Here is an 18,694-nt window from a genome sequence, read left to right as displayed (position 1 = left end):
TGAAACAAACGTTTTCTCCAACATTCCAGTTGATACATGAAGTGAAACATCGAAGCTGTAAAAGTTTGTTTTTTTTTGCTTCTTCTTCTTCAGTTTAGCCCTGACAAGTGTTTAAGGCCTCTACAGAGTTCACGTGGGACGCTTGTGTTACAAACAGTTGTGTTACAAACGCTTGTGTTACGAACAGTTGTGTTACGGAGGACGACAAACTCAACACGGAAACTGTGGATGTGCGACACCAGAACCACTCCGAGTACAACTCCTCAGATTCGTAGTACTACACAAAGAGAAACTCTCCGTCAAGACGTGAACATCTGCTGCAACTTTATTGTGATACTTAAGGATATGTGTGTAGTACTGTCGAGTACTTGACTCCGGTGTTTCGGAATTTACAGCCCGCACGACTCTTTACTGTATCCTCTCGTCCTCAGTCATCGCCGAGATCTCGCGGGATTTCATTGGTCCTATACATCTTTGGAGGACGTAACGACTGCTGCCATCTAGTGGCCGGAGGTTTAATTGAATATTTTCATGTTCATTGAACTTTAAAATATAAATTATTTTATGTTATATATACACTTTCTTAAAATATATACCATAAAAGAATTATGATTAAAAGTCATTTAATTTACTAAATATTATATATTTTTAAATTTTGATAAAGTGCTGTTGAATATCAATACAGTTTTGTGAAAAAATAATATTGCAATATTTAAGAGTATCTATATTTTCTCACGCCACTGTTTGTCCCGCGTCCCTAGTGAGTCAGAGAAGTCAACAGGAAGTGGTTCACTGGACTTATACAGCATTGCAGACCTGAGTCGCTCAGACTTTTGACCGGGTTTAACCGGCGATAGTTACATCGGTCAAGATGTGTAGGACTCTTCGGAGTCTTTTGACATTTCGTGGGATCATAACGTCGTAGCACGAGCGACAGGAAGTGGACGACGACGGACGTGTTTCGTCAAGACGACGCTTCGACAACACGAGGAAAAACACCGACGGCGACATTCAGAAGGTCGAACATGACGAAGTATATCGATAAAGTTTACACATCAAAACGCACCTCGATTTTTCCTGGACGTCGCTATAGGTCCGTCTCTCTACGAGCTCTGGGTTCTATCGTCTGACACCATCCTACCTCCGACGCCAGAGGCAGGAGTCACGCTACAATGCTGCGGCAATAATAAGCTGTTATCGATGTCACGAAATAAACCTTTATTGCTTTAGAAAGTTTTAAGTGAGGAAAATAATTAAATCTAGAGCGACTCTCTCCGACTGTTGACCAGGTTTGACTTCCTGCCGACACAGCGACACTTTACGCTAGAAGTATTTGCTGAGTTGAAATGATGATAAAATGCTGTTCGCACAGGAAGTGATGTCAGCAGGTCGACGGTAGTTAATAAAACATGGATGAAACTCTTAAACTCCTGAGGAATTGTTATTAGTGAGCGACAAACATCAAAACATCCAAAAGATTCATCAAGTTAGTCGTTTATCTAAAAGTAATTCATAAAAAGTTTAAATACTCGGTGTCAAAGGGTGGTTTAGACAGTTGAACTACACAAAGTTAAGTTAATATCACGCTGTATTCTCAAAATTATTTTTAAACCCTTTTTTAATGGACTAAAATAGCATTAAATTGCGTTACAAGAATAAGAAAAATGGCTACATTTCTGTTGCTAGTAACGCGCGGCTAAGCGGCTCATGCTAAGTTTGATCCAATCCGCTAGCCGCTAATCATGCAGATGCTATGCTAGCTAGCGCTAGATTTTTCTAGCGAAATAAAGGTTTTGAGCGTTTTGCTCTTAATTCTCGCTTTGAAACCAACGCACACGTTGACATATGTACACACGGGTGTGCGCTAAAGTTAGCGACGCGCGAGTCACGACGTTTCTGCTTCCCTTCGCTCCATCTGTGGTCGACAGGAAGTGACGCGCCTTAATGGCCGGGTGTCTCTGGAAGCGGCGCCGTCACTCGCTGACACCCGGCGGCGTCGAACTGTAATTGAAGCGGACGCCGCGAAGATTAGCGTCGAACAAGCTGTTATTAGACGAACGCCGGGGAAGTAAAATTAGAACAAAGAGTCCGATGAAGAAACAACGTTTACTGTTCGATACACGCTTTGTTTGTTGGTCGTTTCCTTTACATTTCTCTGCTTTAATCTCCTTTTTACCAAAATTAATCAAAGGTTTCCTTGTTTTCCTTCAGTTTCCAGAAGGTTTTGACTGAAAAACGTTTATTTATTTTAAATCCAAAAGGAAAATAAATGCTTTTACCACTGAAATAATGTATTAAAAAAAAATTATAAATATTTTTAAATTCAAATGATTTAATATTTCGTTTTTATTTTGTTTAGTACTGATAATTAATTTGATAAATATTAAAGATTATTTTTCATAGAGTGACGTTTCTATTAATAGGAAAATGCTGTGTTTTTTATTTTGTGAAGTTATTTATAATCATAGCTATAATTGTTTTTTCCAATATTTATTCTTTTAAAAAAGCCGTTTACGTAAATGTAATTTTTTTTGTTGTGCTAGTGTGTGAAAATTTTGTTGAAAGAAAAATAAAGACAAAATATTTTACATTATTTCATTATTATTTTTAGTTTTTCCGATCATTGAAGGTGAACTAGTGGTAAAATCGTTTATTTTTATATTTTTGGATTTAAAATAAATAAACGTTTTTCGGTCCAAATATTATAGTAACTGAGGAAAAAGGAAAACTGATTAATTAGACCCATTTTTAAATTCTCATTCTGACTCTGAACAAACCTTAAATTACATGTTTAATATGTAAGTTTTCATAATTAAATGTATATTAAATGTTAAAAGAAAAATGTTCTGACTCAAAATATTGCTTTTTATGAATAAGAAAATGATTTCTTGTGATTTTTGTTCTAATGACGAGTTTTCATCTGATTTTGTCTAAACTTATTGTAGAATTAATGTGACATTTGTTACGACACGACAAAGATCATCACAAGAACAACCGAGACGTTGTTCGTCAGCATGTGTCACATGGTACGAGCTCGACCAATCTAAACGATGCTAACAGGCTACGTTGATAACAACAGTTGATTTTCACAATAAAAGACTCACCGATGATATGTCGTTTTTAACTTGACTCAAGACTCTGAAATGTTTGAGCCCTGTTTCGATTTAGTAAATGTGTGAGTCAAGTTACACTTTCTACGAATTAAATCAAAAAATGTGTAGAAATGTTTCTATCTGACGTTTTGGGAAGTTTTATTTTAAAATAAAAAGTTAGAAATTGCCAATTTAAGGCTGCTAGTTTTTATCAGAATAAAAAAAAAAATGTATGTACAGTATAAATAAATAAAAATGACTTTAAAAATAAATAATAAAAATAACATAAAAAACTACTACTACATGTTTAAAGAAGTGGTTTTAACGTTGAATTATGTTTGTTTTCTTTACAACTACAACATTAATTCTATGTAAACAAAAGTGTCGTGACCTGTCAATCAACACGAACAGAGGTGGACCGTCATCTTTTTTTTAAAAGGTCCAGCTTTGACCTCTGACCTCTGACCTTCCCCGGAAAGCCTCCTCCTGTGGTTGATGAGCACAGAAACAAAAGATGGCGGCGGCGATGAAGTCCTCAGTGAGTTCTGGTTCCGGGTTGATCCAGAACCAGACTCCTCCTTTCAAGAAGGTTTTTTCGTCAAAAGGGGAACATTCCTGCGTCGGAGCGTCCTCCTCCCGACAACTAAAGAAGCCGAAGATATCAAAGGATGATCGGGAAGTGCCGGGACTCCCTCATGTGGGGTCAGGGACCGGCCCACCGGCTCCACCCACGCCGGGGGGGCGCAGGAGACCCGAGACGGTTCCTGGAGGCAGCAGTTCTCGGGTGCGAGGCGAGGAAGGACTGGTGTTATGAGCGCTCGCAGGGACCCACCGTGCTCTCCAGCGACATCTGGGAGCAGTGGCGGATCAGCGGCGCCGTGGCCGGGTCCACCATGGAGGACGTGGGGAAGAGCTTGTACCAGCCAATCACCACGCTGCTCAGGTCCAGCTCCTCCAGCAGGATGCGGGCGACGCCCATGAAGCACTTGCGGTCCATCCGGCCGTAGTTCCCCCAGACGATCAGCTGCAGACACAGAGGAGAACATCTGTGATGCAAAATATAAATACACCCAAATATCACAATACTTTTTTTTAACAATACTGTATTAATATTCAACAGCACTGTGTGGATTTATTAGTTTTTTTTGTTCTTTTATGGTTTAAAATAAAATAATGTCATTTTAAAATTTACTATTAACAAGAAAATATTCAGGTTGTTTTGTGTTGTAATTCCAGCCACTAGATGGCAGCAGTCATCAAGTAAGCCGCAGATAAAGGAACAATTGAAATCCTGCCAGATCCAAGCGATGACTGAGGACGAGAGGATACACTCGACTCCAGCAGCTTTTAAAGCTGATGTTTGGACATATTTTGGTTTGAAAACAAATGAAAGTAGTTAAGACTTCATCAAGAGTCATGTGGTCTGTAAATTCTGCAACACCAGAGTCAAGTACTCGACAATACTACACATATATACTTGTTACAGTATCACGATGTATCCCAAATCTGTGAGTTCCACCTGACGGACTCAGCTGAGGAGAAAATTATCTTAAAAAACAATGCTTTGGTTGCAGCAAATCAAAAACTCCTGATTTTGTAATTTATTAAATTCATTTTTTTTATTAAGGATAAATTAAAGGAAAGAGAAAATAAAATGAAATAATCTAGGTTTTAATATTTCTATCTGAATTTTTTTCCCATTTTTAAAAAAACATTTATTTTGTTTATAAATATTTGTGTGTTCAAATTAATTAAAACTATTGCGTCACATTAACAAAGCTTTATTTTTATAATACAAAAAGAAAGTTGTATCACTATTTGAATAATACAGTTTATAGCTTGAGTCGCACACATTACACAGACTAAAATAAAGTTTCCATGTTTAACATGAACATTTTAAAAACCCACTGGACAGGCAGGGCTGAGTTCACTGAGAGGAGGTGAGATGAAGAGAGTGTGGAGTTGGATCGTCACGAGGAAATGTTAGTGTCGCTGAAGTTGTTTAACAGAGAATTTGTGGTCGGGGAGATTCTTCCTGTCGGATTCTCTCCAGTCGCTCCGACATCGTGTCGATCGACACCGAGCCAGTGTGCGACCATCCCTGTTTTGTGTGCGTTTGAAGGTGTGTCCCACAGACACACAATCCTTCACAAACACATGTTCATGTTGTGAGTCCGTGTGGCGACCGACGCACGTCAAGGTGAAGAGTTTCGCTGAAACCACGATGATCGACGAACTCATTTGCATTTTTACGACAGTGAGTGACTGCAGGTCACAGACTGATGACATCATCAGGTGAGGCCACGATGAGTCACATTGACTTTGAACGACTCACGTTATTAGTGACACTTGTTATCGTTTCGACTCTTTTTAGGTTGAATTAATAAACCTGAAAGTCTAAATATGTCCAACCATCAGCTTTAAAAGGGGCTGGAGTCGACTGTATCCTCTCGTCCCCAGTCATGATGTCAAAGGATTTTCTTGTTCCTCCATCTGTTGAGGACATAATAACTGCTGCCATCGAGTGGCCGGAAGTTTAATTGCAACACAAAAACGAACAAGCGCTGTGAATATTTTGCATGTTAATTGTAAATAAAAAATAAAACATTTTAAATCAAATAATTTACTTTAAACACACTTTATTGAAAAGATAAACCAGGAAAGAACTTTGAAAAGAATAAAATTGGTTTTGAAAAAACATTATTTTTTAAAAAGTAATCGATACAGTGTTGTTACAGGAAAGAAATATTGATATATTGAGATTTATTGATTTTTTTAACTCACACTCACAGACACAGACTTGACCTCCTTGGGGGAGGTATGTGCTCCTTCAGTGCTTCACTAGTTTGTATTGAATCAATGATAACTTGGTGGAATTAATGCTAACTCATCCAGCACCGCTAATGCTAGTTTGTCAACATGTAAATGCTGACAACAACAACACAACCACTTAACACAACTCACAACTACTACTGTAAAAACATTTGTCACAATATTCAGCATTTATTGGGAATTTTACCCAAAAATGCGATTTACCACTAGGTGGCGCATTTTCTACTTCCCTTTTCCTGTTGACCTTTTGACCCCCTAGAACAGGAAGTGTTGATTATTTACTGTTGTTACTCTGCAGGTCACACAGGAAGTTGTCGCCCTGTGAAGTCTTCCTCTGTAAATGTTCAGTTGTGTTGACGTCACAACGGTTCGACGACAACAGCAGGAGACGCACACACATTTGAAATCATGGACGAACCGAGGGTCTGGTGACGAAGAGCGCTTTCATTTTCCTGCGGCTTCGTGGCTAAATCGGGACGTGAGGGATTGAGAAGCTGCTGCTGATGTCAGCGATTCTCATTATCCGGCGAGAACGAGCCTGAGGAGCTCGAGGACGTGATTAAGAGGCGACGGTTAATTACACAAACGCTGCTGCTGCCGGAGGAGACGTGACCGCACTCACCTGGACCACCTTCCCCTGGGGGCTCTCGGAGAAGACCAGGACCTGGTTGTAGAGCGGGTCCAGGGACTTCCTCACGGCCTTGGTCTTCTTCTTCGCCACACAAGTGCCGTTCTCCAGCAGGTAGACTTTGATGTAGGCGGCTGGAACCAGTCGTCGGATCATCACCATGTTAGCAACACAAGTGTTAAAATATTGAGTTACTTGTCTTATCTCAGGGTCAAGGTGACCCGAAAACAAATGTGTTTGAAGTATCCCTTGTGTTGCCTCTGGGTCAAAATATTTGTTTTTGGGCCTTCGGGTCAACTTGACCCAGAGATAACACAAGGGATCCCACAAACACATTTGTTTTCGGGTCTTCGGGTCAACTTGACCCAGAGATAACACAAGGGATCCCACAAACACATTTGTTTTTGGGTCTTCGGTTCACCTTGACCTAGAGATAACCCAGGGGATACCTCAACCACTTTTGTTTTCGGGTCTTCGGGTCACCTTGACCCAGAGATAACCCAGGGGATACCTCAAACACATTTGTTTTCGGGTCTTCGGGTCAACTTGACCCAGAGATAACACAAGGGATGTTTCAATATAGAAAACATTCAATTAAACAAATTAAATATTATTGAATACATTTCATCACCTAAATAAGAATATTAAACCCTATGTGTAAATAAATAAATAATTTTAAAATGTTCAATATTTCTAATTATTATTTACAAAAGAACAAATACAATTCTAATCTTTTTTCTTTCATTTGTAGCCTTTTAAATTCAATATAAACACGTAGGTATTTGTCACTATGAGGTATTTTGTTTTTTCATGCGTAGTTTTATAATTTCTTTCAATAATTGAATTAATTATTCGATGAAAAATCTATTTTACAAAATTATTAAGTCCAATTATTAAAAAATATACTATTTAATGCTCACATTCCACACATTGTAATAAAAAAATCAAAGTTTCGACTCCAAACATTGGGTTCAACCATCGATGTCGTCTCTGATACATAAACTAAATCCTATCCTCCCCCACATCCGGTCCGAGGTTGACCCGCTTTTTTTTATCTGCGACTTTATTTCCAGCTTAAAGCATTTAAAATTTGGTTTCACGAGCTCTGGAGCTTCTTATGCAATTTGGATCAATGGCAGTCGAATATTACGCAACCGCGGGACGACGCCGTTACACAACAGTTGCTGCTGCTGTTTGAACGCATCGATTTCACGTCCGCTCGCCTCTTAACCGCCGAGGTTCTGCTCCCCAGACCGCTTGGTTCTGCTCCAGTCCTGGTCTGACCCGACACAGAGAGTTTGAAAATGAATAAACGTGAACTTGTTTTGACTTTTGACTCCGAGTCTCTTCGACAAGTTCAGCTTTTTTTCTACAAAAAACGTTTTATTCTCATCAAATTTTTGTGAAGAACAAATTAATTTGGTGGATTTTTTTTTAATCAGCTTTAAAAACGTTGATGTGAGGTTTTATTTTATTTTATATTTTAAACTTTTGATATTTTTATTAACTCTTAACGTTTTAATTTGTGAATAAAGGTGATTTATTTGATGATATTTGCAAAAATATAGTTTTTATATTTTATTTAATTTGTACATTTGATGATTTTTTTGGTGTTCAATGAAATTGCAAGAATATATTTTGTCATTCATTTATTTTTTAATGTTTAAAAATATTGTTTTTCCTGTTTAAACATTCAAAAATGTTGTTTTCTTTACTTGGTAAACCTTTTTTTTCAACCATATATTCAATCGTTTTTATCCTGTATATCTTAAATTACTTTTTAAAGTAAATATACATTTAAAGTCAATAAATCCAACTCTATACGAAAAAAATAAATAGCTTTTAATTTTCGATTTATAAATATATATTTTATGGCTTAAGATATTTTTCATCATTTCAACAATTCTTACTTTACATGTTTTTACTGAATAATTGAAACAGAAACGTCAAAAATGTTGGTGATAAAAGGCTAAGAATTAAGTTAAAGTAAATATTTCTTACATAGTTACTTAGATATATAACATTAAATGTAGATTTACTGTATAACATTACTTTTCTTATTTTTGAAATTATACTATCAAACCCTTTATGTAAAACATAATCTCTTAAATATAGATTATAATTGTATTTTAAAATTTCAATAACAATTATTTTCACTTTTAAAAAAATGTATTCCTCTGGGTTTTTTTTACATTTTTCCCCGTATATATATTTGTGATATATTTCTCAATATTATCTTCTGTCTTTTGTATATATATATTTTACATTTTTCCAATATTTTTATCTAATTCTATCCTCTTAAAAATCCTTTTATCTTTGTTTTAGTTTTTTTAATAATTTATTTTATTCATTGATATTTTCAATATAACATGTGACACTGAAATGTTTATCTTTTTTTACTTTGAAACATTAGTGAACATTTGTTTTAATAGTATTTACCTGGAGGTCCTTTAGATCCCGGCTTCATGATCAGGCCTCTGGCCTGGACCACCTCCACCTCCAGACCTCCGTTCCTCTCCGTCAGCCCGATCTCCACGTCTCCTGCGAACATCAACCAGAGACACGTCGGTTCCTTCATCTCCTCCATCAGAGACCGAACTCCACACTTTGTGGCCCAAAAAAAAAAATCCTTGAAACAACTTTTTGTTCTTCTGCTGCTAAAAGTCACACATGGTTCGGCGAACAAACGCGTGAGTGTCGGCGTGAAAAGAGCGCAGATGACCGCGAGTCGGTCCGGGATCCGAGCCGGGACAGCAGGTCTGCGGTGGATCCGGTCCAAGAGAAGGTTGACCCACTTTATCGAGACCAAAGTCACGAACACAAAAACTCACAACTTTTTTTTTTGTTTTCTTACATAACGAATAAAGTTTTAACGACTGAAGTTTAACGTTTGAAGCTTCATTTTTCATGTTCATAGTTGTAGTTGATAAAGTTGTGAGTTCAATACATTCTCCATCACTACAACATATTGTGGCGTTATTTAATGTTTAATGTCAATTAAAAAAAACACTAGACGGAAGAAAAACTATAGAAGTGAATCTGTGTCAGAATTATTATTATTATTATTTTTTTATGTTTAAATGTTGTGTTTTAGAATTAATTTTTGATTCCATATCGAAAATTTGAATTAGTTTTTATTTAATAATTGAATGAATCAATTCGAAAAACTATTAAAACAACATTTTAAATGATTTTAAAAAATTATATTGGATTTTGAACATTTATTTTTGACTGATTTAAAATGAGATATTCAAACTCTATGTGTAAAATATATATTTTTATATATATTTAATACTTGAGCAAAAAGAGAATCAATACAAAAAAAGTATTCTTTTGTTAATTATATTTTATGTTATATATTAATATTTTTTATTTAAAAAAAAAAAGTTTTTTGATAATTTTTAGTGATTGGCTTCTAATTGTTTTTTAATTTTTTAAACTGTTTAATACTTTCAGCTGAAGCAGATGTTTGTGGGCGTGGCCTAAAGTCATCTCAGGTAATTGTTTGAGGCTGAGAATGATCAGGTCATGACTCAGAAACTTAAATGTCATGTTTCGTATGTTCATACTCTTGACCTTCATTTTTCAAAAACCTGACGATTATGATCAAAACATTTCTTCCACTGACATAACTAGTGTTGACCTCCGGGCAGCAGGGGGCGCTGCGTTGAAAACTCACCCATGGACGTGGTGGCCAGAGTCTGTCGGCCCACGAACTGGGCCGGTCCCATCCCGTCCAGGAAGTCGCTGAACTGAGAGTCCGACGCCAAACACACGCCGCTGTAGTTGAGACTGCAGGAGGAGAAGAAGAAGAAGAAGAAGAAGAGAGGGTTCAGTCTGGAAGAGAAGAAGAAAAGTTGACTCACAATGAAGAAGAAGGAAGAAGGAAAAAGCAGTGAGAGAGAGGAGAAGAAGTCAAGTCCTTCAGTCTCTTTGTGTTTTATCTCTATGTTCCTGCGCCAGGACGCCTCACTGGACTGACGAGGAAGAGTGACTACTGTTCACCTTTCTCTGAGAGTGAACAGGAGTGAGCAGGAGGGAATGGGGGTGAGCGGGAGTGAGCAGGGGTGAGCAGGAGTAAGCAGAAGTGAGCAGGAGTAAGCAGGAGTGAACAGAAGTGAACAAGATTGAACATAAGTGAGCAGGAGTGAACATAAGTGAGCAGGAATAAGCAGGAGTGAACAAGAGTGAACAGAAGTGAGCAGGAATAAGCAGGAGTGAACAAGGGTGAACAGAAGTGAGCAGCAGGAGTGAAACAAGTGAACAGAAGTGAGCAGCAGAAGTGAAAGGGGGGAACAGAAGTGAGCAGCAGGAGTGAAAAGAGTGAACAAAAGTGAGCAGCAGGAGTGAAAAGCGTGAACAGAAGTGAGCAGCAGGAGTGAACAAGAGTAAACAGAAGTGAGCAGCAGGAGTGAAAAGCGTGAACAGAAGTGAGCAGCAGGAGTGAACAAGAGTAAACAGAAGTGAGCAGCAGGAGTGAAAAAAGTGAACGGAAGTGAGCAGCAGGAGTAAAAAGAGGGAACAAAAGTGAGCAGCAGGAGTGAAAAGCGTGAACAGAAGTGAGCAACAGGAGTGAACAAGAGTGAACAGAAGTGAGCAGCAGGAGTGAAAAGCGCGAACAGAAGTGAGCAGCAGGAGTGAAAAGCGTGAACAGAAGTGAGCAACAGGAGTGAACAAGAGTGAACAGAAGTGAGCAGCAGGAGTGAACAAGAGTGAACCGAAGTGAGCAGCATGAGTGAACAAGAGTGAACAGAAGTGAGCAGCAGGAGTGAACAAGAGAGAGCAGCAGGAGTGAAAAGAGTGAACAGAAGTGAGCCGCAGGAGTGAACAGAAGTGAGCAGTAGACGTGAACAAGAGTGAACAGAAGTGAGCAGCAGGAGTGAACAAGAGTGAACAGAAGTGAGCAGCAGTAGTGAAAAGAGTGAACAGAAGTGAGCAGCAGGAGTGAACAAGAGTGAACAGAAGTGAGCAGCAGGAGTGAACAAGAGTGAACAAAAGTGAGCAGCAGGAGTGAACAGAAGTGAGCAGCATGAGTGAACAAGAGTGAACAGAAGTGAGCAGCAGGAGTGAACAAGAGTGAACAGAAGTGAGCAGCAGGAGTGAACAAGAGTGAACAGAAGTGAGCAGCAGGAGTGAAAAGCGTGAACAGAAGTGAGCAGCAGGAGTGAACAAGAGTGAACAGAAGTGAGCAGCAGGAGTGAACAAGAGTGAACAGAAGTGAGCAGCAGGAGTGAACAAGAGTGAACAGAAGTGAGCAGCAGGAGTGAACAAGAGTGAACAGAAGTGAGCAGCAGGAGTGAACAAGAGTGAACAGAAGTGAGCAGCAGGAGTGAACAAGAGTGAACAGAAGTGAGCAGCAGGAGTGAACAAGAGTGCTCACTTCTACTGCTGCTGCATATCTTAAAAATGAGACAAAACCTTCTTCACCTCCTTATCTCTGCCGCGCTTCCTAAATCCTCTTTCTGCTCCGACTCATTATGTAACTGCACAATTCATGTCCAGGTCGACGCCGGGTGAGTGTGTGTGTGCGTGTGCGTGTGCGCGTGTGCGTGTGCGCGTGTGTGTGTGTGTGTGTGTGGGGTGTGTGTGTGTGTGTGTGTGTGTGTGTGTGTGTGTGTGTGTGTGTGTGTGTGTGTGTGTGTGTGTGTGTGTGTGTGTGTGTGTGTGTGTGTGTGTGTGTGTGTGTGTGTGTCTGTCTGCCGATGTCATCGCTCTCCCTCACTGACCTCCATGTTCTTTTTCAGTTTATGTTTCTTTGTGTTGACGGAGGAGAAGGCGACGATAAAAAATCACCGACACACACACACATATACAGACACACACACACATTACTTTAGTGAAGTGTGTGTCTGTGTGTGTCTCTTGCCCTGAGAAACAATGATAAACCCCAGCCCAGGAGATCCAGATAAAGGAATGAACAGCAGGAAATGAAATTACTATTTTTTTCTACTTAAAAAAAAAATGTCAGTACTTTTCGTTGTCAGTGTTTGTATTTGACTTCTTCACCTGTTTTCATAGTGACTTCTGTCTGTTTTATCAGGATTTTTACAGTTTCAGTCTGTTTTGTCTTGAATTTGTTCGTAATTTTATGTCATTTCATTAGTATTTCTCTGTCTTTAGACAATATTAAGTTCTCTAATAGTATAAATAATTGTTTGTTTTAGACACTTTTTCATGGTTTCTAACACTTTAAAATGAAAGTTAGTTTCTTGTTCATGTTGGTCGTGATGAGATCGACTGTCACTCACTTGCCCTCGGATCCGTAGCTGTTCATACTGTCCTCGATGGACTCGTGACTCGCCTGCCGGACCGTCCGACTCGGCATCTCCACGGCGAGTCCCGTCTCCGTGCTCCTCTGGATGGCTCCCTTCAGCTTCCGACCCTCCGTGTCCACTGAAGACACACAGAGACCAGTCAGTGACCCGTGGACCACAGAGACCCGTGGACCACAGAGACCGGTCAGTGACCCGTGGACCACAGAGACCGGTCGGCGACCCGTGGACCATCTCCGTCTCTGCTGCGTGACCCTGAAGATGAGTTTGTGACTCGACGAATATCTGGAATCGACCGGCGGTTTTTAGAATCTCTGTGTCTCTGGCGACCTCGTCTCGGCTCAGGAGCCACAAGGACAAAAGCTCTGATCGCACAAAACGAACCCGGAGATCGATGACTGGAGTCTCGTCCTGGACGTTTCTGCCGCTAAAGGTTGAGGCTGTAATTAAGTGCTGCGGCGAGAGGTCGCGACCTTGTCTCCTCTGGAACCGGAGGCGGAAACTTTTAATAGTCGTCTCTGAACGACAACCGCACACAAGTCCTCTTGATCGCACACCTGTCGAGCTGCCACAGCTGACGACCACGAGTCCAACAAAGTAGCACAGGACTCCTACAAGAGAGTCCTACAAAAAAACACATGATATTTGGAAAAAATCACAAGAATCAAACAACAAACCAGGGAACACTGTAGGACTCCTTCAAAGAACTATGTGACTTTTTGGAGAAAAAAAACAATCTCACGAGTCCTACAAAGAACCTCATGACATTTGGAAAAAATATCAAGGATTCTGAAAACTAACCAAGGAACACCTAAAATAACTATGGGATTCCTGCAAACACGTTTTATTTTTAATCACAGGAATCCTACAATGATGCAAGGAACTTTTAATCCTGTAGGAGTCCTACAAATAACCACGTGACTCTCAAATAAAACACACAACAGCCCTACAATGAACCTCTGGAAATTTGGATTTTTTTTAAATCACAGAAATCTTACAACAAACCCTGGAACTCCTTTAAGAGCTGAGCGAGTCCAACAAGGAAACCATCTGACTCTTGAAACAAACACAAAAGTCACAAGAGTCCTACAAAGAACCCAATAAGATTTCAAAAAGAATTCACAGAACCACAGAACTCATAAAAGAACAGTAGAAGTCCTCCAAAAAACCATATGACTCTTGAAAAAAAAACACTGGAGTCCTACAAAGAACAACAGGGGTCTTGAAAGAACATCGCTCTAGAGTCACCAAAAGTCCAAAAAGAACTATAAGAGTCATACAATGGACCACATACATTCTAAAAGAGCTGCAGGAGTCCTACAAAGACTCATTTGACTCTAGAAGAAAAAAACATGACCCTTAAAGAGCTGTAGGAGTCCTACAAGCAACCAAATGGAAAAAAAATCCAACAAAGAACCATGGGACTTCTGAAAGAACCATAGATATGAGTCCTACAAAGAACCATGGGACTCCTGAAAGAACCATAGATATGAGTCCTACAAAGAACCATGGGACTCCTGAAAGAACCATAGATATGAGTTCTACGAAGAACCATGGGACTCCTGAAAGAACCATAGATATGAGTCCTACGAAGAACCATGGGACTCCTGAAAGAACCATAGATATGAGTCCTACAAAGATCCGTGGGACTCCTGAAAGAACCATAGATATGAGTCCTACGAAGAACCATGGGACTCCTGAAAGAACCATAGATATGAGTCCTACAAAGAACCATGGGACTCCTGAAAGAACCATAGATATGAGTCCTACGAAGAACCATGGAACTCCAGAAAGAACCATAGATATTAGTTCTACGAAGCACCATGGGACTCCTGAAAGAACCATAGATATGAGTCCTACGAAGAACCATGGAACTCCAGAAAGAACCATAGATATTAGTTCTACGAAGCACCATGGGACTCCTGAAAGAACCATAGATATGAGTCCTACGAAGAACCATGGAACTCCAGAAAGAACCATAGATATTAGTTCTACGAAGCACCATGGGACTCCTGAAAGAACCATAGATATGAGTCCTAAGAAGAACCATGGGACTCCTGAAAGAACCATAGATATGAGTCCTACGAAGCACCATGGGACTCCTGAAAGAACCATAGATATGAGTCCTACGAAGCACCATGGGACTCCTGAAAGAACCATAGATATGAGTCCTACGAAGCACCATGGGACTCCTGAAAGAACCATAGATATGAGTCCTACAAAGAACCATGGGGCTCCAGAAAGAACCATAGATATTAGTTCTACGAAGCACCATGGGACTCCTGAAAGAACCATAGATATGAGTCCTAAGAAGAACCATGGGACTCCTGAAAGAACCATAGACATGAGTCCTACGAAGCACCATGGGACTCCTGAAAGAACCATAGATATGAGTCCTGCGAAGCACCATGGGACTCCTGAAAGAACCATAGATATGAGTCCTACGAAGAACCATGGGACTCCTGAAAGAACCATAGATATGAGTCCCAAAAAGAACCATGGGACTCCTGAAAGAACCATAGATATGAGTTCTACGAAGAACCATGGGACTCCTGAAAGAACCATAGATATGAGTCCTACGAAGAACCATGGGACTCCTGAAAGAACCATAGATATGAGTCCTACAAAGATCCGTGGGACTCCTGAAAGAACCATAGATATGAGTCCTACGAAGAACCATGGGACTCCTGAAAGAACCATAGATATGAGTCCTACAAAGAACCATGGGACTCCTGAAAGAACCATAGATATGAGTCCTACAAAGAACCATGGGGCTCCTGAAAGAACCATAGATATGAGTCCTACAAAGAACCATGGGGCTCTTGAAAGAACCATAGATATGAGTCCTACGAAGATCCCACAAGAAACACAAAGCAGGTATTTTAAAGTAAAACATTATGACCACACAAAGACTGACCGTCCACAGACTACCCTCTGAGCGTAAGTGCTTCCATCAGGGGGTCATAATGTTTCAGCCGCCTCATCCCTGTTGAGTTATTTGCGCTCGTCAAACACTCGTCACCACGTGACAATGTTTCGTCTCATCCGACCCCTTCCCTGACGGTACCCGTTGGGTCGTCATGGTGACAGCTTCCATTATCCATAGCGACCGCCTCAGTGTCTTCCACGCCGAGCAGATGGAGAGCATGAAGCTCACGTCACTTCTCAGGGAACAACATGTTCTGAGGAGTGGGTCCGGACCGGAGCACTGTTCCCTCAGGATCCACCAGGGAGGACTCTCCAGCCTGATGGATCCACTAGTGTACCCATGAGTTTGACCCAGATATGCTTCTTCACATCCAGTTAACTGGTGTTTGGTTCCATCCCTGAGAGAGCAAACATGGTCATAAGAGGACGAACATACGAATATCACTTTAACATATGAACTAAACTAGTTGTTTAACTGTTTCAACTGGTAAACTTGCTCTTTTACCTAAACTAGTTCCGTTAACTAAACAAGTTCAATTAAATTTGTTCTGTGAAAACTAGTTCTTCATTCATTCATTAAACAAAATTATTTTAAACTGTTTCTGTTTAACCTGCTGGTATTTTTTTTAAACTTCCTTTATTAAACTTGTTTGTTTAAACTAATCATGTTAAACAAGTTCTGTTATAATTTTTTATGTTACACCCGTTTTATTTAACTAATTATTTAAGCTAGTTCTGTCAAAATGGTTGTGTTAAACTAGTTACGTTAAGCTTGCTCTGTTAACCTGTTCTTTAAACTAAACTATTTCTGTTAAGCTAGTTATGTTCAACTATTTCTATTTGACAAGTGCTGTTAAACTAGTTATGCTAAACTTGCTCCGTTAACCTTTTCTTTAAACTAAACTATTTCTGTAAAACTAGTTACGTTAAACTTGCTCTGTTAACTTTTTCTTTAAACTAAACTATTCCTATTAAACTTGTTCTTTTAAACTATTTATGTTAAACTGGTTATGTTGAAGTTGTTCTGTTAAAACAGAGGAATAGGTTAGCAGAGGAACTAGCAAACAGGTTAACTAGTGATCAGATGAACCAGTGAACAGGTTAACAATTGAACATGTTAACATGTGAGCAACTGAACAAGTGAAGATGTTAACTTGTGATCAGGTTAACAAGTGAACATGTTAATTAGTGATCAGGTTAACAAGTGAACATGTTATTTAGTGATCAGGTTAACAAGTGAACATGTTAATTAGTGATCAGGTTAACAAGTGAACATGTTAATTAGGGATCAGGTTAACAAGTGAACATGTTAAATAGTGATCAGGTTAACAAGTGAACATGTTAATTAGTGATCAGGTTAACAAGTGAACATGTTAATTAGGGATCAGGTTAACAAGTGAACATGTTATTTAGTGATCAGGTTAACAAGTGAACATGTTAATTAGTGATCAGGTTAACAAGTGAACATGTTAATTAGGGATCAGGTTAACAAGTGAACATGTTAATTAGGGATCAGGTTAACAAGTGAACATGTTATTTAGTGATCAGGTTAACAAGTGAACATGTTAATTAGTGATCAGGTTAACAAGTGAACATGTTAATTGGGGATCAGGTTAACAAGTGAACATGTTAATTAGTGATCAGGTTAACAAGTGAAGATGTTAATTAGGGATCAGGTTAACAAGTGAACATGTTAATTAGTGATCAGGTTAACAAGTGAACATGTTAATTAGGGATCAGGTTAACAAGTGAACAGATAAACAAGTGAACAGGTTAACAATTGAACATGTTTACTAATGATCAGGTTAACAAGTGAACATGTTAATTAGGGATCAGGTTAACAAGTGAACATGTTAATTAGGGATCAGGTTAACAAGTGAACATGTTAACTAGTGATCAGGTTAACAAGTGAACATGTTAATTAGTGATCAGGTTAACAAGTGAACATGTTAATTAGGGATCAGGTTAACAAGTGAACAGATAAACAAGTGAACAGGTTAACAATTGAACATGTTTACTAATGATCAGGTTAACAAGTGAACATGTTAATTAGGGATCAGGTTAACAAGTGAACATGTTAATTAGGGATCAGGTTAACAAGTGAACATGTTAATTAGTGATCAGGTTAACAAGTGAAGATGTTAATTAGGGATCAGGTTAACAAGTGAACATGTTAATTAGTGATCAGGTTAACAAGTGAACATGTTAATTAGGGATCAGGTTAACAAGTGAACAGATAAACAAGTGAACAGGTTAACAATTGAACATGTTTACTAATGATCAGGTTAACAAGTGAACATGTTAATTAGTGATCAGGTTAACAATTGAACATGTTTACTAATGATCAGGTTAACAAGTGAACATGTTAATTAGGGATCAGGTTAACAAGTGAACATGTTAATTAGGGATCAGGTTAACAAGTGAACATGTTAACTAGTGATCAGGTTAACAAGTGAACATGTTAATTAGGGATCAGGTTAACAAGTGAACATGTTAACTAGTGATCAGGTTAACAAGTGAACATGTTAATTAGGGATCAGGTTAACAAGTGAACATGTTTACTAGTGATCAGGTTAACAAGTGAACATGTTAACTAGTGATCAGGTTAACAAGTGAACATGTTAATTAGGGATCAGGTTAACAAGTGAACATGTTAATTAGTGATCAGGTTAACAAGTGAACATGTTAAATAGTGATCAGGTTAACAAGTGAACATGTTAATTAGTGATCAAGTTAACAAGTGAACATGTTAACTAGTGATCAGGTTAACAAGTGAACATGTTAATTAGGGATCAGGTTAACAAGTGAACATGTTAACTAGTGATCAGGTTAACAAGTGAACATGTTAACTAGTGATCAGGTTAACAAGTGAACATGTTAATTAGGGATCAGGTTAACAAGTGAACATGTTAATTAGTGATCAAGTTAACAAGTGAACATGT

The 18,694-nt window shown here is 38.9% G+C and overlaps 1 protein-coding gene across 1 annotated transcript in view; it reads right to left on the bottom strand.

Moving 5' to 3' along the window:
• The window catches only part of rims4 (regulating synaptic membrane exocytosis 4), a 35,149-nt gene continuing 16,455 nt past the window's right edge, over positions 1-18,694 (bottom strand). The window contains exons 2-6 of the mRNA XM_087801405.1: positions 12,801-12,945; positions 10,232-10,344; positions 8,992-9,093; positions 6,547-6,686; positions 1-4,116 (exon numbers count right to left, since the gene is read on the bottom strand). Coding sequence (XP_087657531.1) covers positions 3,901-4,116; positions 6,547-6,686; positions 8,992-9,093; positions 10,232-10,344; positions 12,801-12,945 — 716 coding nt within the window. The 3' untranslated portion in view covers positions 1-3,900. The remainder of the gene's footprint in view (positions 4,117-6,546; positions 6,687-8,991; positions 9,094-10,231; positions 10,345-12,800; positions 12,946-18,694) is intronic.

The sequence above is a fragment of the Callionymus lyra genome, chromosome 10 (genome assembly GCF_982586985.1).
Source record: "Callionymus lyra chromosome 10, fCalLyr1.hap1.1, whole genome shotgun sequence".
NCBI classification, from domain to species: domain Eukaryota; kingdom Metazoa; phylum Chordata; class Actinopteri; order Syngnathiformes; family Callionymidae; genus Callionymus; species Callionymus lyra.
This window is presented reverse-complemented; position numbering and strand designations above follow the sequence as displayed.